We start from the raw sequence: 16,585 nt of genomic DNA, 5'->3' as shown, positions 1-16,585 counted from the left end.
ACCTTCGAGGTAAAATAATACATGGATAGCCCCTTATCATCTTTTTTATGAAACTAAGCAATGAAAAAAGTGGAGTTAATGATCGAAATATTTACCTAATGTCGCGAAAGAACGTCTTAAAGTTGTGATTGACATGTACTCTACTTTGAGGAGCCAGTCGGCCAGTGCACTAGTCGATATGGAGAAAACCCACATCACAAGGTACGGTAGTGATGATAAAATTCCATTCTGAAAAGAAAATTGACTATTTTTAATTTTGCGAATCGGTCAAGTTTACGTTGATTTGATTCAGAAGAGAGGAACTTAACAATACCTAACTGGATAACCATATAGGTACTCAGAATCAAACGTATTTCTGCTAAAAAGAACTATGAGCATATAGGTTTTGCGTGCAACATAGTTCCTTTTAGCATAAATACGTCCAAATAAAGTTTCATTTTTGAAAATATAACCATAGCTATATATAATATAATCATGCTAAAAGGAACTATGTGCATAGGGTTTGCGTGTGAGATAGTTCCTTTCAGCATAAATACGTCCAAATAAATGTTTCAGTTTTGAAAATATAATTAGAGTCCATGAGGAGGAAAAATTTAACTAAATTAACGATCGACTTACATTGAAGTTTCGTATAAAAAGAAAAATTGACAAGCTTATAAAAACTCGAAGTTAACAGAGGCTCTGAAATAATTAATGGATTAAAAAGAGAAGCATAATAGTTTCAATCATGAATTAATACCTGAGCTACGCTGAAATGCATGACGTCGTTCATGTACTTAGGCAGATCGGTAACCATTGTGTACAGACCCCAATCATGTCCCACTTCAGCAATAATAAGGGCCCAAACTGGTCCAGATGTTAGGATAGCTTTCCAAGGCATTGGTCCCAAATCCTGCCAAAATATTCAAACATTTGAACACCAAAACAAAACAAAAAGTAATGGTGCTAAATATCAGGAACACCCTTGAGGCCATGACTAAGTTATCATTTTAATTTTTATTTGCTTGATGGTTTAATTTTGTCTTGAAATATGCCATAATGGTAGGAGACGTATCAAGTTAGAAAATGATGCCATGTATTTGATTCAAATGTATGAAATAAAACTTACGAATAAACTTAAAATCGTGTGCAAAATAAAAAACCTATGTTAACCAAAATGAGAAAAATCATCAGTTTCCAGGCGAGGAAACATACCTTTTTCCAAGGTTGCCAAATTGACTATTTTGTACAAGGGTAAAATTGTGCTTTTTTTGTGCAAAATTTCGCTGATTTTTTGCCAGCAAGAAGAGGACACTTTTGTTGACTAACTCCCAGAGGTACCCTGGTGAAAGTACAATCTGAGAGTAGAGACTTTTCAACGTTAAAATGCAGTTATGATCCTTTAAAGGAAACGCCAGTATAAATATCAAACCCAATCAAATTCTCAATTGTGTTTGTTACTGCATATTTGACGAATTGATTTCATATGTCATTCAGCATTAAAACCTTTTAGCTTTTAAAAAGATAATATTCTTAAATTTTAAGACATACTATATATTTTCTAAAGTTAAAATAATAATAATGATAGTATTTTTAGTAGTAATAATAGCATTAATATAGTAGTAAAAGTAGTTTCATAGTACTAATAGTACCTAATATTTAATATGAAATCACACACCTTTTTCCTCTCAATTTGACCAATAGTCTCCTGAAGGTAACGCTTCTCTTTCTCTGTGATGTACGGGTGTGAAGATGGATCGTTGTAGCAAAGAAGACACCATAAAACACACCAGACCATGCCAACACCGCCAAAAATATAGAACACCCATGGCCATCCACCAGGTATGAATTCCAATATGAGACTGCTCATCGAGTTGGCCATTACGTTGCCAATTTGAACGCCTGAAAATTGAAAGATCGATGTCCTTACAATCTTTGAAATGTTCCAAATATGTAATTGTAATGTATGTGACAAGAACCAGAAACCTATTGTTACATTACCCTTCTAGGGGCATCTTACAATAAACAATTATTTCATGTGAGCAAGCAAGTTTTATGATTAATTTGCTGAAATGAAGTTTCTGAGATATTCTTTGAACGGTCGGAAATCAAAAGACATCGAAAATGAAGAGCATAGAACACGAATAGAGAATTATAGTAAGTAAGTACCTGCAAATACAATGGATGACAATTTACTTCTCTCCAAAGGCGGAGCCCATTGAGCCAGTAATGTACACAACGCTGGAAATGTCGTTCCCTGTTAAAGCAGAAACAGCACATTAATACCAGGAAAAAACACGTTACTTGATTGGCACATTCAAAAAATAATTACCTAAATATATTATAAGAAAGAAATCCAAAGACTTCAATAGACCTTGGGTTGATTTCTATATTTTGTCCTATGGGCAATTACTTATTGACGGTGCCTACCTAAACTACCAGAACATATGTACCTAGATTACGGTTGCCATTTTTCAATCAAGTATCCCTGGACTTTTCTGATTGAAATTTTTAGAGAATATTATTGATAGAGTAAGAAAAATCACGGTTATTCACCACACGGATTAAAATGCCGCTCGTTTTACAATGCATTCATCGAGGTCTTACCGACTTTTCTAGTCGTAACGAAGTTACCTTTGCAGCAACATTGTAACAATAGCCAGAAGAGTCGGGATTACTTGTAATCCACTGCGATCATTGTAAGAGGACAAGGATGTTCTTTTTTTTCTGTGTAAAACAATCGTTATCCTCCAAAAGGATCGAACGTGCCAAGAGATTTATAACGTCGCAAACCGGGATTCTTGGTTTTGTAGTTTCTCTCATGATTTGAACAGCGAAAAATGATTCCCCTGTGATCCCAACTTTTGAACTTTGGATGAATTTCACAAGATATCCATAAAAAGCGAGGGACTGTACGCGTTGCTAACAGACATGTTTTAAATGATATAAGTGCAGTATTAGCTCGACTAAATGTACATGTATCAAAATCTTGAGAGCGTATATTTTTCCTCCCCGAAATAGCGTGGCTCAAGATGAACAATACAAATTCAAATGTGCAAAAAATGGGCGATGGGCCTTCACACATTCTGAAAGCAGATTATTTCCGCTGTCCAACGACGGTGAGCTTTTCATTTTAAAATCTCGCTGAATGGACAGTGCTTATCCAAATTCTGCACCGCCCATTTCAATGTCACTAATTTCAATGCCAGCGCGGTCTGTTTTTCAACGTATATGATCATACATCCAGGGTGCCACGGATGGGACTGTGGTAATTGTTTAATGAAGTGATTGTGTTCAAATGCTTCATGCAAAAATTGCATGCATTGATGTCACATTCACACTGCTATCAAGGCAGTACCTATTTTCCTTTCAAAATCTTCAGTCAACGTTGATTCAAAGGGTTTAACTGCGTTGTTACCTTTTTGCTTACTCCATTCACCTCTGAAAAGAGAGTGACGTAAAACACTGGTAACAATACAAATACCCATCATAAAATACCCTTTATATTTTTGTGTCAGAATTTTCAGCGACAGTATACAAATAAATGTTCAACGTGCCACATATATATTATGCAGACCGCGGCACTCAATTCGTCAGACTCTTAACGAAAGGCCAGATCTTTAATTATTTGGGATAAAACATGTTTGCAGCTGCAACAAATGCATGAAGTATTTCGAACTGACAATAAACCGCAAATGTAGTTATGTTTAATACTTGAGTAAAGGGGGGAGGGGGGGGGGGCACGCACTTTATCCGGAAACATTAGCGTGGATTTTTCAATTTTGGCTTTATGTGTTTCATTCCTTGAAATAAGCAGAATTATATTTTGGAATTCCGAATTAGAGGACTTAAGACAAAAAATGAATGTATTGCTCTTTGACTTAGCACAGCAGTGCTCTCTATGATATTTAGTTAGTTATTATAATTTTGAGACATTCAGCGACTCGGGCTATGAGAATATAGTTCATCCGTATCATAATGAAAGTGAATTATTGAATGAATTTTTGCACCAGTCTCTTAGCATTCTCGATCAAAATTCATTGTCACACTTTGACGTCATGACCACAATATTAAATGCAATTTGTGAGTCCTGCGTTCATAATGAAGTGGCTAGAACACTTGGATCGTGGGGGAGGGGGGGAAGGGGGGCAAGAGTTCTACCGAAGAACAGTTATTAAGACACGGTTAAGCGTTGAGTTATTATGTATTGTCAACTTGTGATCTACAAGTATCGAACAGCAACAAGAGCATCTCCCTCGTACATTCATGCTTTATTATCGGGGCTGTGGAAAACCTTCGTATGAACTCGAGGAAAATGAGCTTATCTCGCTCTTTACTTGAGATTTTTTGACCCAATCTGATTTTTAGTCGATGAATCAAGTTAAATATTTACTTAGTAAAAATCTCAGAACGAGATGATAAAGGAGCTTTGGAGAGTAATTCATATTTCCTCGAGCGTAGACTTGATTTTTTTTTTTTTTTTTGGTTCAATAACATAGCGGTATTCTCGGAGTGAGTAATTTTAAACTGCTCCTGTAAAATTGAATAAGATTCAAAGCACTCGACACTAAACTTTCAATTGCTTCCTATAATCTTAAGGCAATAAAGATAATATAAACTATGTTTGACTTCCGGCACACCTTTTGCGTTAGTTTGTAATTGCGTATATTGCCAATTTCATCGCAAAAACCATTTTAATTTGTACTTTTACTTTCCTTTTTATCAACAGTCCTAACATCCTCTATTTTTTTAATTTATGATCTTAAAATGAAGATATTTCTATCATTTAGCAATTATATTCGTAATCATAATACCTCAACAAATGAGCAGCATTATCCTCCTTCTCCTCCAATTTAACATCGATTTGGATAAAATAGGAATTCCATGAGGATTTACCTATTTCTACCTAAAAACAATTCAATGTCAATTGATTTCCTTATACCCTTAAACATTTTGTATCTCGTGTCCTTCTATAGATGGTACAAGCTACTCGTATTCGGCCAGATTTACTTTGGTAGAAAGTCTAATGCCCTCTCTGAAATATCCTCATTATATCCGCGCGTGGAAAAATTCTGCTCGTATCAGTGCAATTTGTTGCTAGTTATCTGAGGGTTGCTGCTCCTGATTAGGAAGGCAAATTTTTTATCATGATAAATTAAAAAAAACATGTTTTCTATTATAAATTTGTTAAAATTAATGTGACGATTAGTATCTGAGATGTCAGGCAGTGCAAATTCAATATCAATCCAGATATTAGTTGGATCTCTATGCACTATATCAATTGGCCGATAACAAAAAGAGAAGTTCTTACTGATATCACTCGAAATTTCACCCGCACCAGTAAAGAGTTAACTGATCTTGATACAGATTCAACCGATATCAGTATGGATGCACATATCAATTGGCCGATAACAAAAAGAGAAGTCTTACTGATATCACTCGAAATTTCACCCGCACCAGTAAAGAGTTAACTGATCTTGATACAGATTCAACCGATATCAGTATGGATCCAACTGATATCAGCCAGAATTGCGAGAGTTCCTGCGGGTAATTCTCTGCTGAAGTGACACTCGGCAGTGATTGTCGAGATGTGTGTAACCTTGAGTAATGCGAAGTATACTTTAAATATTCCGTAAAATTATCCAAGAAGTAAGTAAGTAAGAATAGACGTAAATATTAGCGCTGACTACTTACCTCTCCAAGCCCTTCGATGAAGCGTAGGGCGATGAGCTCATCAGATCCCATTCTCGCCGCCCAAGGAGTGAGCAGGGTGAAAATTGCTGTCGAGAAAATTCCGAGCCCCAGAGTATATTTTCCTCCGAATTTTTCAGATAGCAGGCCGCCAGGAATGTGGGTAAAGATGTAACCATAGTAAAAGGCTGATAATATTTTTCCTTGCGTTTTTTCATCCCAGTCGAACTCGCCAGGGTGCTGTAAAAAATTGAGTTGTATTAAAATAGAACTCTGATGGTGTGCCGATGTCTAACAATAAACGCAAGGAAATGGAATGGATTTGAACTATGGCGATGGATTCAAAATGACAAAGTAAATTGGTCAAATTTCAAGGAATCACAACCTACAGTGATCAGCTGTAAAAGATTCCACATTGATTATTTAAGTTTCCAGCATCCAATTTTCGGGATTTAAGTTCTTAGCTTTTAATGGAACTTTACTGCGGTACAAATGTGAGGTAACTGCTCAGAACTAATTTTTTGACGGTTCTAAGGAGTATTTTCAGTCGAAAACTCAAATTTCAGTTTTCCGACTCAACTTGCCAAAGAACCGTTCTCTTGAGAGATTTAACTTCATTCATGAAGGTTCCTTTTCCAGTGAATCGCTACATGTATCAGACAAAAACGCTGGCGAAAAAAAGGGCACATTTTTGAGTTTGCCCGTGTATTGCCTACCTAATTCTTGCAAGAAACTCATATTTTATGTGAAGTTGGTAAAAAACATTGATTAAGATATCTAAAAGAATAGTATACGAAATTTTTACAAATCATAAATTACACTAAGTGCAACATTTAAGAGGAATTGAAAGAATCTATTTGATGAAATGGAAGTTGGCGCTGTCAGTATTAATTTGTGTCGTAAATATTTGCAATAGGAAAAAACCTTTAGAGTTCAAAATTCAAATTACTTCTTATTCATTTGAGGAGGAAACAGTCAGGTATAGAGGCTCTTTGATGTTTTTTACCTAAGGTGACTGATGTATTGCATTGTTTCAACTGAGAATTAAGTCTCAATCACTAGTTAATTCAGTACCCTGAAAACCAAATGTATACAAAGAAGACAAGAGCTAAAACTGAACTTGAATTCTTCGCTCCTCTGACGTGAAGGTGTCCCTCGATTTTCGTATGAGCCCCAGAAAGCATGCATTTGTATGTAAAACAGGACTCACGTGGGAAGCGAGATACGTCCTTACGTCACGCAGTGGGTGGAGTCAATAGGAGAGGTCTCACAAAATTTGGAAACTTTAAACGCTTATAGCTTCGTTTACTTAACATTTTGAGGTTCTAAAAGTGGTTCCATTGGTTTCCTCGTGAAATTTTCTCCTTAAAGAACCCTTTGAAATTTAAAATATGATGAAATAAACATCGAAATTTGTAGTTTAAGTCAAATATTTCATGTCCGACCTCTAAGATTGACTCGATCCACTGAGCGTCAGAGGTACGATAAATTGAAACGGGCCTGCACTGAAAAAATAATATGCTGTTTTAGCCCCTAGGATGTCAAAAATGTGTCTGGTGATCCCAAGATGCTGCCTTTGCTGCCCCCGCAGTTAACTTTTCATCCTATGAATGCAAATTCAACTGCGTGGGCAATCAAGGCAGCATCTTAGGATCACCAGACACATTTTTGACATCCTAGGTGCTAAAACAACATACCATTTTTTTCAGTGTGCTCCTCCTTCCCCTCTTGATATACACTCTGCCCCCTCTGGAAAATGTCAAGGCAATGTTTTCGCAATTTTTCTTGTTGCCCCTACAAAAATTACTCCTTTCCGCGTTACACGCATCATAAACTTTTGTGTGCGCTGCTCTCCAATAAAAGCTGACGTTGCACCCTTACGAGCGTCCTTCCCTTTAAAAATTCAATGATGATCGGCGAATAAAAACTTTCAGAGAAGTTATTGACTTACCACCGGTTTGGAGGGGTTCGCTGGTGTGACGGGGAGGGCGGGACAGGCGTCCGGGTCATGATAGATTTCTCCCGATTCTGAAGTGTGGTTCGAAGGCCGGACCATTTGAGTGATGGTGATGCTGAGACAGGCCCTCATGATAAGCGCGTTGGCCACCCCTGCGCAGCCCATTATGGCCAGAATGTACCGCTGGGAAAAGCATGCTGCAACAAAATATCTCACTTAGGTGATAGTCCTAGAACAGGTTAGTGAGGAGACGTCTAGGAGATATAAAACATCAAAAACGTGTTAAGAGATAGGAAGATTTGTTTAAATACCGTTGTGACGAGTGCCCATTGCATGGAACGAAACTTTTGCTGGGAGTCGTGAACCAATTTTGATCAAAATTCAAAAGTCAATTATATTTTGAAACGCCTAGAATTGGTACATTTTACTACATTCTACAGTCTTCCATTCCGAATTTGAGGACATTAATTCTGAAATCATAGACCAGTTGCGCATGTTGCAGAGTGAATCACAAGACAACTTTGATCTTTACAAAACATGTTTCACAATCCTAATCTCGTGCGAACATTAACTCCTAAACTAGGTAATAACTTTTTTAGTTTACATTATGAACAGTCAATTCAAACTCCCGCTCATGAAAAAACTGAACTCAACGTGGGGCAAATTAGCCATTGAAAACAACCTATGGATTAAGGTAGTAACCGGAGCTTGATTTTAGGCCCACTATCCCTTTCCTTATAGAAAAAATACCTTTAATTTTTCCCCAAAAAAATCGCAGGAACATTCATCACCATAAAATATACATGCCGAAATTATTTCGGTGCTCAAGTTGACTCTAACAGACTTTGACTTTATATTAGCGGGAAAGTTGAGCGGTCGTTCACAAAATACTATTTTTCCTCGCTTCTTATGAATTGAATTTAGAGAGTTCCAATATTTTCATTGTATAAAACATACAATTTAATATGGAAACATATATAATGATGCTTAATTTTGTACTCCGCACACCACATCGATTATTTACCAGAGCTTTAAATGACAAATCAATTGATTCTTCGCAAAGGAAGGCACGGCGCTAAATATCTTACATGACGCGGATATCTGTGTAATTAGCATTGCTTCGACAATCTAAACGTTCAAATATACCTTCCAATACGTTTTATGCTGTACTTAAATTGCACTTTTAAGTTTGTAGTCACTTTGAGGTGAAACAGCTTCGAGTGCCAGCTTCAAACTCTATGAAGGCATTGAATGTGGGAAGCAAAGAATGATTGTGGTAGAGTACATTATTTATATTGATAGCATGCAGAAAATCTGTAAATTTATATTCAATGCATAAAGTCTATGCACTATACGTTGTTGCAATGCATCGGAATCTAAAAAAAAAAAAAAAAAAAAACACGAAAGTGACTTTATGTGCAGTTGTGTGTACTAAAACAGGTTCAAGGAATTTTTTGGTGCACGCTTCAATTTAATGAATTTTTTTTTGTCAAGTTCATTGTCTATAAGAAAGCTCTTGAAGTGGCTCGAAGTTTTTTTTTTTTTTTTTTTTTTTTTTTTTTTTTTTTAATAATAATTACAATATGTAAAAAGACATAAAATTTCAATTGAAAAAGAAAATGACAAGAAACATGGAGACTTCACCGTGGTCATTTACGTGTCAGCAATGAGTAGTTTTTTTAAGTTTGATGATATTCAACTGATTTTTTAAGTTATGGAGATCTTTGCCGTCGTAACACTAAAGACATACGTACGGTGTTATAAAATTCATTTTGTGACACTTTCAGCAAAAAAATTTTTTACAAGAGCTTTTTCTCACCATTTGCAACGCGGGTTCCAATATCCTTTTTGTACACCATGGTAGCGTTTAAAATTGAAATTCAACAAAAAAATCGGGCTGCTGATATTAAACACGAGGAAAACACTTTTGCGGCACAAAAATTTCACTTATCAAATGACGGAAGTGTTGCAGAAAAAAATATTAACAAAAACAAAATAAATCTGTACAGAATTATGATCGAATGGACGGTGACTTTGGTAACTATAGATTTTGGTAAATGTTAATTTTGTCAGTCGCTCTTTCTTCCTTGAATCAGCACAAGTTGCTCGCTATTTAAATTTGTATGATAAATAAAAAAATTCTTAAATTTCGCCACTATTAGTTTATTAAAAATTTCAATAATTTGTTACCGCAGAACTAACTCTAATATATATCTAACAACTAAATAAAACGGATTTAACGATTCGTATAGCTTCGCGCACTAGATTTCAAAACTAAAAAAGGAGGAGAGCACTACGCAAGTTATAACGCACAAGCTGTCCCAGTGAGGTCCGAAAGGTTGTTTTTCGAGTATATTTTCATTTGCATGAGGAGGGCCACTGACTGCCGCTGCGTTTTGCGCGAAAAGCTGACGAAGATCATTAACCCGGATTGACGGACTGACCCCGGAAAATACGGTTGGATTTTAGGTAAATGCTGAGCGGAACCGGTAGAGAGACGGACAGACGGGGTGAGGAGCTGACACCGGAAGTTGAGGCGCGAACGCAACCCGGATTGCCGCAATCGCAATCGGCAGATGAGCACGGTGCGAGGTGTGATGGTGAACTGATGCGCCGAGCACAGGTGGGACGACTCGTCGACAGGTCGGCCACGATCTTGGAATACCTGACTCGGTACTCGATAAGCGATTATCTGGACGATGCCACTTCACTTGAAGCTCGTGCCGATCGAACGTGTGCGGGTGGAAATTCAGGTAGTTTCTTTTTGCGCTGAAGCACGTTTGTGCGACGGCCGTCTTGCGAGATTTGAATCGGACGTTTTCTGCCAAACGGAACTACTGTAAATGAGTGGGAAAGATGGGGTGTGCTCTAGAGTCCCTTTATACTGGGAGTCAAGACAACACCCCCTCATGGAGTCACAAACGGGAATAAAGATTACAGAAATTGCCCGTTTTTCGTAATCTTTGGTCGGCCCATTCTCGAATTCCTTACTTCGTTCCTTCCCTCATTCCGTTTGTTCCTTGCCGAACCCGTAATTCCCCAGTCCATTCCAGATTATAATCTTTGCAATCGGTGAAACTGTAATCTTTATTCCCGTTTGTGACACTGTGAAGGCCTAAAATACGGGAACCAATCAGAAATGGATTCACATCGTCTTGACTCTCAGTATAAAGGGACTCTAGTGTGCTCTAGCAAGCTGCATGAGAAACAGTGTTAAAGCAGGCGTGATTCCTTTAGGAGACATGGAAAAGGGGAGATTTTACATTCTGTCGAACGGAACTAAGCGCCGACTGAATTCGGCGCTCATGAGCCGTGGGCATGGGACAAGAGCGTTGTGGACAGGGCTCATCAGTTGAAGACTCGGAGTCGCGGCGACGGTTTCGTTGCCGTTTATGGCCCTCGACCGACGAGCACACCCCTTCTTACCCACCTGTCTCTGGTTCCGTTTGGCAGAAATAAGTCCACTGCGATGGAACTCAGTGCATGGATGTCAAAAGCGAATTTTCGCGCAAATCGGATTGATCTCGTGAATTCGAACCAGTGAATGCGTATTTTTTCGTGAACCCGATCTTCGTTTTCGGGGTTCGCAAAACGGAGGGCTGTTATAATGGAGATGTTGCATGTGTGAGGAATTTGCTATTTGACTGTTGATTCGTACGTAAAAGTTTGCGAGAAACACGATGGTGCTACTGGTTTTCTCTGCAATCAACTCCCAAGCTCAAAAAAAGCTCTCAAGTTGAGGCCAAAATGGAGAGGATATCCCACACTACCCTGAGAGTCTACCTCTACACGAAGACAAACTCTCCATGCAAAGATAGGGAGCAAATACATTGACAGGGCTGCCACTTTATTTGGGGACTCCAAAACTGAAAACACTGCAACCCTGCTAATGTATTTGTTTCCTATCTTTGCATGGAGAGTTTGTCTTGATGTAGAGGTGGACTCTCAGGATAGCGTGGGATATCCCCTCCATTTTGGCCTCAACTTGAGAGCTTTTTTTGAGCTTGGGAGTTGATTTCAGAGAAAACTAGTGGCACCATCATGTTTCTCGCAAACTTTTACATAAGAATCAATAGTCAAATCGCAAATTCCTCGCAAAAGCAACATCTCTATTGGGATTCAACTTGCACCCCGAGAGAAACTAGGGATTTTGTGAACCTGGCGGGGAGCTCTGTGATGGATCTGTACCGGTTGATAGATCCGTCGACACAATGATGGCACCGAGGGCAGGAATTTCATTGGATTTACAAAATTGATTGGATGGGACATGGACATTCAATCTTTAGTGTCGAGACCTGCAAAGGCAGAGCTGGTGCCTATCCTGCTAGTAGCTGATTAAATCTAGATGATGCCACTCTAGGGCCTTAGGAGTAGTAATTTTTGTCAATGGCACGCGTGGCGAGCTTTAAGATAAATCGATTGATCTGCCTTTTGAAACTATGGAAAAGGATCGATACGCAAGATGTTCGCAGCGACACCTGAATAATCGATTCTTTACGACAGCTTCAAATGGGGGAGAGATCTATGATCGATCGTTCACGCCTCGCCACTGATTTCCGTGTACTTTTTTCCGCTGTCAATTTTTAGAGTTGCAGCAAAGATTATTCTCAGTTACCGTGGTTATCAATTGGAAAATAAAGTACCTCTCTGGAAGAATTGGGACTCTAACAACTAAGGTGCAAATCGTGTAAATTGTGTGGTTGCGTGTGAAACAAGTAGTCCATGACTGCAGTTCTTAATCAGCTTCTTTTCTAGGAGAGCTAATCTAACGTTGTTTCACAGGGAGTTTGAATTGGCAGAATAAATGTTCGAATTTTGAGGGAAATGAGGCTTCAACAAATTTTTAATGTATTTACCGTGCTCTGCGTAAATTTTTGACGAAGAAACATTAAATATTTTTGTTAATTTCTAACTTCGTCTAAAAGGTGATCACTAGAACTTAGTTTTATGAATCATTAATAAATCCACTCATATTTATAAGAAAATGAGTGGCAGATACGTCATTTCTGCGAGGAGTAAGAAATATCGTTTGTTCTTAGCGCGCATAGGCGAATCCGGAGCGAAACATTTCGAAGGGGGGCGTATAGGGGGGTTTGGAGAACTCCTCGCTGCTCCCTCCCCCAAAATTTTCGAAATTTAAAGCATCTCATACTATATGCAGTTTGAGTCAATTTCGTCATGTGCCTAATAAAGGCTTCCTCCCTTCCCTCCTTTTCTTTCTCTTCCGCATTTTTCTTTCTCCTTTTTTCCTGGGCGAACGGGAGGGGGGTGTATGCCTCCTATGCCTCCCCCCCCCTCTGGATCCGCTGTTAGTCAACGTGAGGCTTTTCCCTCCATGGGCGTTCAGAGCGAAAATGTTCTCTGCATGGCACGGACCCATAAGTATACACCGAGAAACCCCATGTCAAAAATATGCCACAGACCCCTTAATTCCATTCAGTGCTGTCAATTTTTGTCTCTTACGGAACACTTGCTTGAAGGAAGAAACCCAGTCGTTCGGCAAAGAGGGTTTTCTTGCGGCAAAGTATCATTAAGTACTCAAACACAGCAAGATTACGAAAACCATAAACAAACAGCGTGATCTGACAGATAAACATTTGAAAACAGGCAAAATGAAAATATTCGCAGTTGCAGAGTGTCCAAAAAATACTCAACCAGCGTAATCAAGCATTGGACGTAATTCGAGTTTACCATGAGAGTTGGCACCACTGATTTGTTTTTTAATGCGAAAAAACATGGTGCTTAAGAGGCCTAGACAAAACTGCCCTAAATCTAACAAGTGAGAGTGAGATCAGTATCTCGCGTCGAGTGACTGACCTGACCCCAGTCTAATTCCGAATTGGACGTATTTCTGTCAAACGGAACTATGTGCATTAAGACATGAGCCCTGAGACCCACAAGAATATATGCATAACAGTGCTCACTTCATAATGCACATAGTTCCGTTTGATAGAAATGCGTCCAATTCCGCCGCCCGCAACTTTGTACAATGCCCGATGCACTTCAAGGGCATTTCGTTGACATTGCCGCGGGTAATTAAACTCAGTTTCGGTTTTATTGTTCCGATCCTGCGTTGCCAATTTGCACACAAAAAATTACTTTTTATGCATCAATTTGTATGGAAAAGATCGGAGAAAAATCATGCATTGACATACACATACCGCGTCTCGTTGAGAGCAGAGTGACTAAATTTCAAAGAGTATTTCCTTGTTGGAGTTCAGTAATAACGGATACAAATGGAAGATATTAATGGTTTTAGGCAGCAAACCTGCTTGACCATTTCAATGTTTCATACCCAAAATCCATGGCTTGGAGAAGACCGACATTATAATGTTTGAAATGTTGAGATGGATACTTTGTCGACTATCAAGTGGACGTATTTATGCTAAAAGGAACTATGAGGAAGTGATGAAGGTGATGAAGGAAGATGGGGTGTGCTCGTGGAAGCTGCTTATGAAACAATGTAAAAGTGGATATAGTTCCTTTTGAGAAAATTGAGAAGCAGGATTTGACATTAAATCAAAAGGAACTGAGCGCTAACTCGTGAGCCGTGCACTTGTGACAAGAGCGTTGTGGACAGGGCTCATGAGTTAAAGACGAGCAAGCACGACAACGGATACGGTTCGTTGCCGCTGACGTCACTGGCGCTTTAAAATCCCCATTAATTCTAACGAGCCCTCAACTAACGAGCACACCCCATTTTCCACTTGCAAATAGTTCCATTTAGCATAAATACGTCCTAGGAAAACTTGCACATTTATTTAAAAATTCTCAAAATGTTCGCTCTTATGTAGGTAATGCTGTAAAAGGCAAACTAATATGTATTTATCAGGAAATATAATTATACCTAGCTTTTGTTGACCAGTAGTTGTTTTCTTCGCATCTGTACGATGTCTCCTAAAAAAGCGACCAGTATGAATGTAGAACAGAACACGATGAGAAATTCGCGAACAGCGGAACTTCAAAATGCGCATAATAGACTTACAGGCGCCGATCCCATAACTTGTGGTTTTCAAAATGTGCTTTTAATTTTTTAAAGCAACCACTTGTACTGCCACACGCAAGAGAATGGCTTCAGTACCTCCGTTTCGGATTGCTGACTTGTTACGGTCAAAAGACCCTCAACAGTAATTCCCGCAAGCACTCAATTTGTGAAAACATACGTTTGCAACGTGGCAAATGCAGGTGCTGGTACCCTTCTCAGGAGAGGAAAATTCGAAACTGAAAACTGTTAAGTGAAAAACTGACGATCTATTTTCCGACAGACGATTTCTGACACAAGGAGAGGAGGAAAAAACTTCGTAAATCTTTCATGTTCGCAAAAACGCGAGATTCTCGATTGCCAAATCGACTTAGATATTCATGATAACTCGAGGGAAAACAGGGAACGAAACAGTCTCGACAGAGAACGTTGTGCTATGTTTATGAATAAAAAATAAATAATATCACAGTGGCGAAAAAAACTAGTATCAGCTTTGGAAAAAAAATTGCACCTTGCGGGAAAAAGTGTTAGTGGTTGCTAGATTATCTGGTAACTATTATCATCCTATTTGCCCATGTAATTTATGCAAACATGATTTTTTTGGGAGGGGGAGTTTTATAGAAGTTAAAACCTATATCTACAGAGGATAGGTCCGAAGGCCTTTTATCCACATTCTAACTTATAATTTACCTATGAATATGGAAAGGACAATTTTTCTTTTATTGCTCCTTAAATAGATGCATATTTTGAGACATCCCTATTTAACTCATTTCAGTTCGATATTGACCGGCACGGCCCTCTTGGTTATTACCTCGGTCTACTAATTTTATTAGAAAGCAATTTATTTTCCAATCCGGTTCTATTTCTTTTCGTATATACATGTTAAAATGAGAGTAAACCTTCCTTTAATGAAAATATAAGCGGTAAGTTTCAAGCGCCATAATCGAGATGTTTCATACATCCTTTTACGTCTTTCAAACTTCCATTCCATGTATTCATGAAAAATAATAAGAAGGGTGATTAAAAATGTAGGGATAAGGTTGTATTTTTCTGAAGAAACCGTGGAAAACAACGTTGAGCTTTGCGAAAGTGCAAAATACTCACCACGGCGAACACGCGACTCCTTCAGGATCGAATCAATATGACATTCATTGAAAACTACATTTCTTGTAAACACGCTGAAGTATCTTTCGTCGTCAATATCATACGTTTTTATTTGATAGCATGATTCGGGATTGGCGACAAAAAAAGTTCATTGTAACGGCGCGACGACGGAGACGTGACGACGTGACGACGTGATAACGTGATAACGTGATAACGTGACGACGTGATAACGTGACGACGTGATAACGTGACGACGTGATAACGTGACGACGTGATAACGTGACGACGTGACGATGTGACGTAACGCTCCATCAGCAAGCTATGAAACGAAGCCGTCAACGTACACGCCGCGAATTGGGTTAGGGTTAAAAAAGAAAATTACCTAGGTCCGTTTAAACCATCATTACTTTGATCAACAAAGAATCAAATTCGTTGATTGACCATATCGTTCACACATTTAAAATCTATCTGAAGATGCAACCGTGACCGTGACATGGTTTTTGCAATGAGTCAACGTTTATTAGAACACTTATTGAATGAAACTAGCAATAAGTTCACTCACCTAGTTAAACTCATTCCAAGATTGGAAATGGCTTCTAGATGGGAAAATACGTTCGATTTCTCAGAACGTATTGATTCTTGGGATCACTGGCATTCTAGAAACTAGAGTCAAAGACTATGACACCTTAGCGACGCTCTTGTCCTTCAATTAGCCCATTAATGACCTCAAGTTATTATCCAAGACAAGATGAAATTAGAAGGTACTGGAATCCACGAGGGAGGGTTTCGTCTTAAATGGACGCTTCAGTGATGTACATTCACCCCTATTGTCACCAGAAAAGACCTGTCTTGTGTTCAAAGAACTAGCCAGA

At 38.6% G+C, this 16,585-nt stretch overlaps 2 protein-coding genes across 6 annotated transcripts in view; one reads left to right on the top strand and one right to left on the bottom strand.

Moving 5' to 3' along the window:
• LOC109030476 (uncharacterized) overlaps window positions 1-16,585 on the top strand; it is a 91,092-nt gene that overhangs the window by 49,898 nt on the left and 24,609 nt on the right. Inside the window, exon 1 of one of the 5 annotated variants that reach the window (XM_072296823.1) lies at window positions 9,530-10,380. The exons of the other annotated variants lie outside the window; for them this stretch is intronic. Coding sequence (XP_072152924.1) covers window positions 10,327-10,380 — 54 coding nt within the window. The 5' untranslated portion in view covers window positions 9,530-10,326. Of the gene's footprint in view, window positions 1-9,529; window positions 10,381-16,585 lie in introns of those variants that run through there. 5 annotated transcript variants of the gene reach the window in all.
• Window positions 96-14,616, bottom strand: LOC140223762 (putative inorganic phosphate cotransporter; the record flags this gene model as incomplete). Its single annotated transcript, XM_072296829.1, is given in 7 exon segments — window positions 96-228; window positions 740-892; window positions 1,658-1,881; window positions 2,149-2,236; window positions 5,674-5,910; window positions 7,622-7,824; window positions 14,475-14,616. Coding segments are annotated over 7 exon segments (1,165 nt in total), but the record flags the coding sequence as incomplete, so codon positions are not given.

Source organism: Bemisia tabaci, chromosome 2 (assembly GCF_918797505.1).
Source record: "Bemisia tabaci chromosome 2, PGI_BMITA_v3".
In the NCBI taxonomy this organism is placed as follows: domain Eukaryota; kingdom Metazoa; phylum Arthropoda; class Insecta; order Hemiptera; family Aleyrodidae; genus Bemisia; species Bemisia tabaci.
The sequence above is the reverse complement of the archived record's forward strand: the minus strand, read 5'-3'. Positions and strand labels throughout refer to the sequence as shown.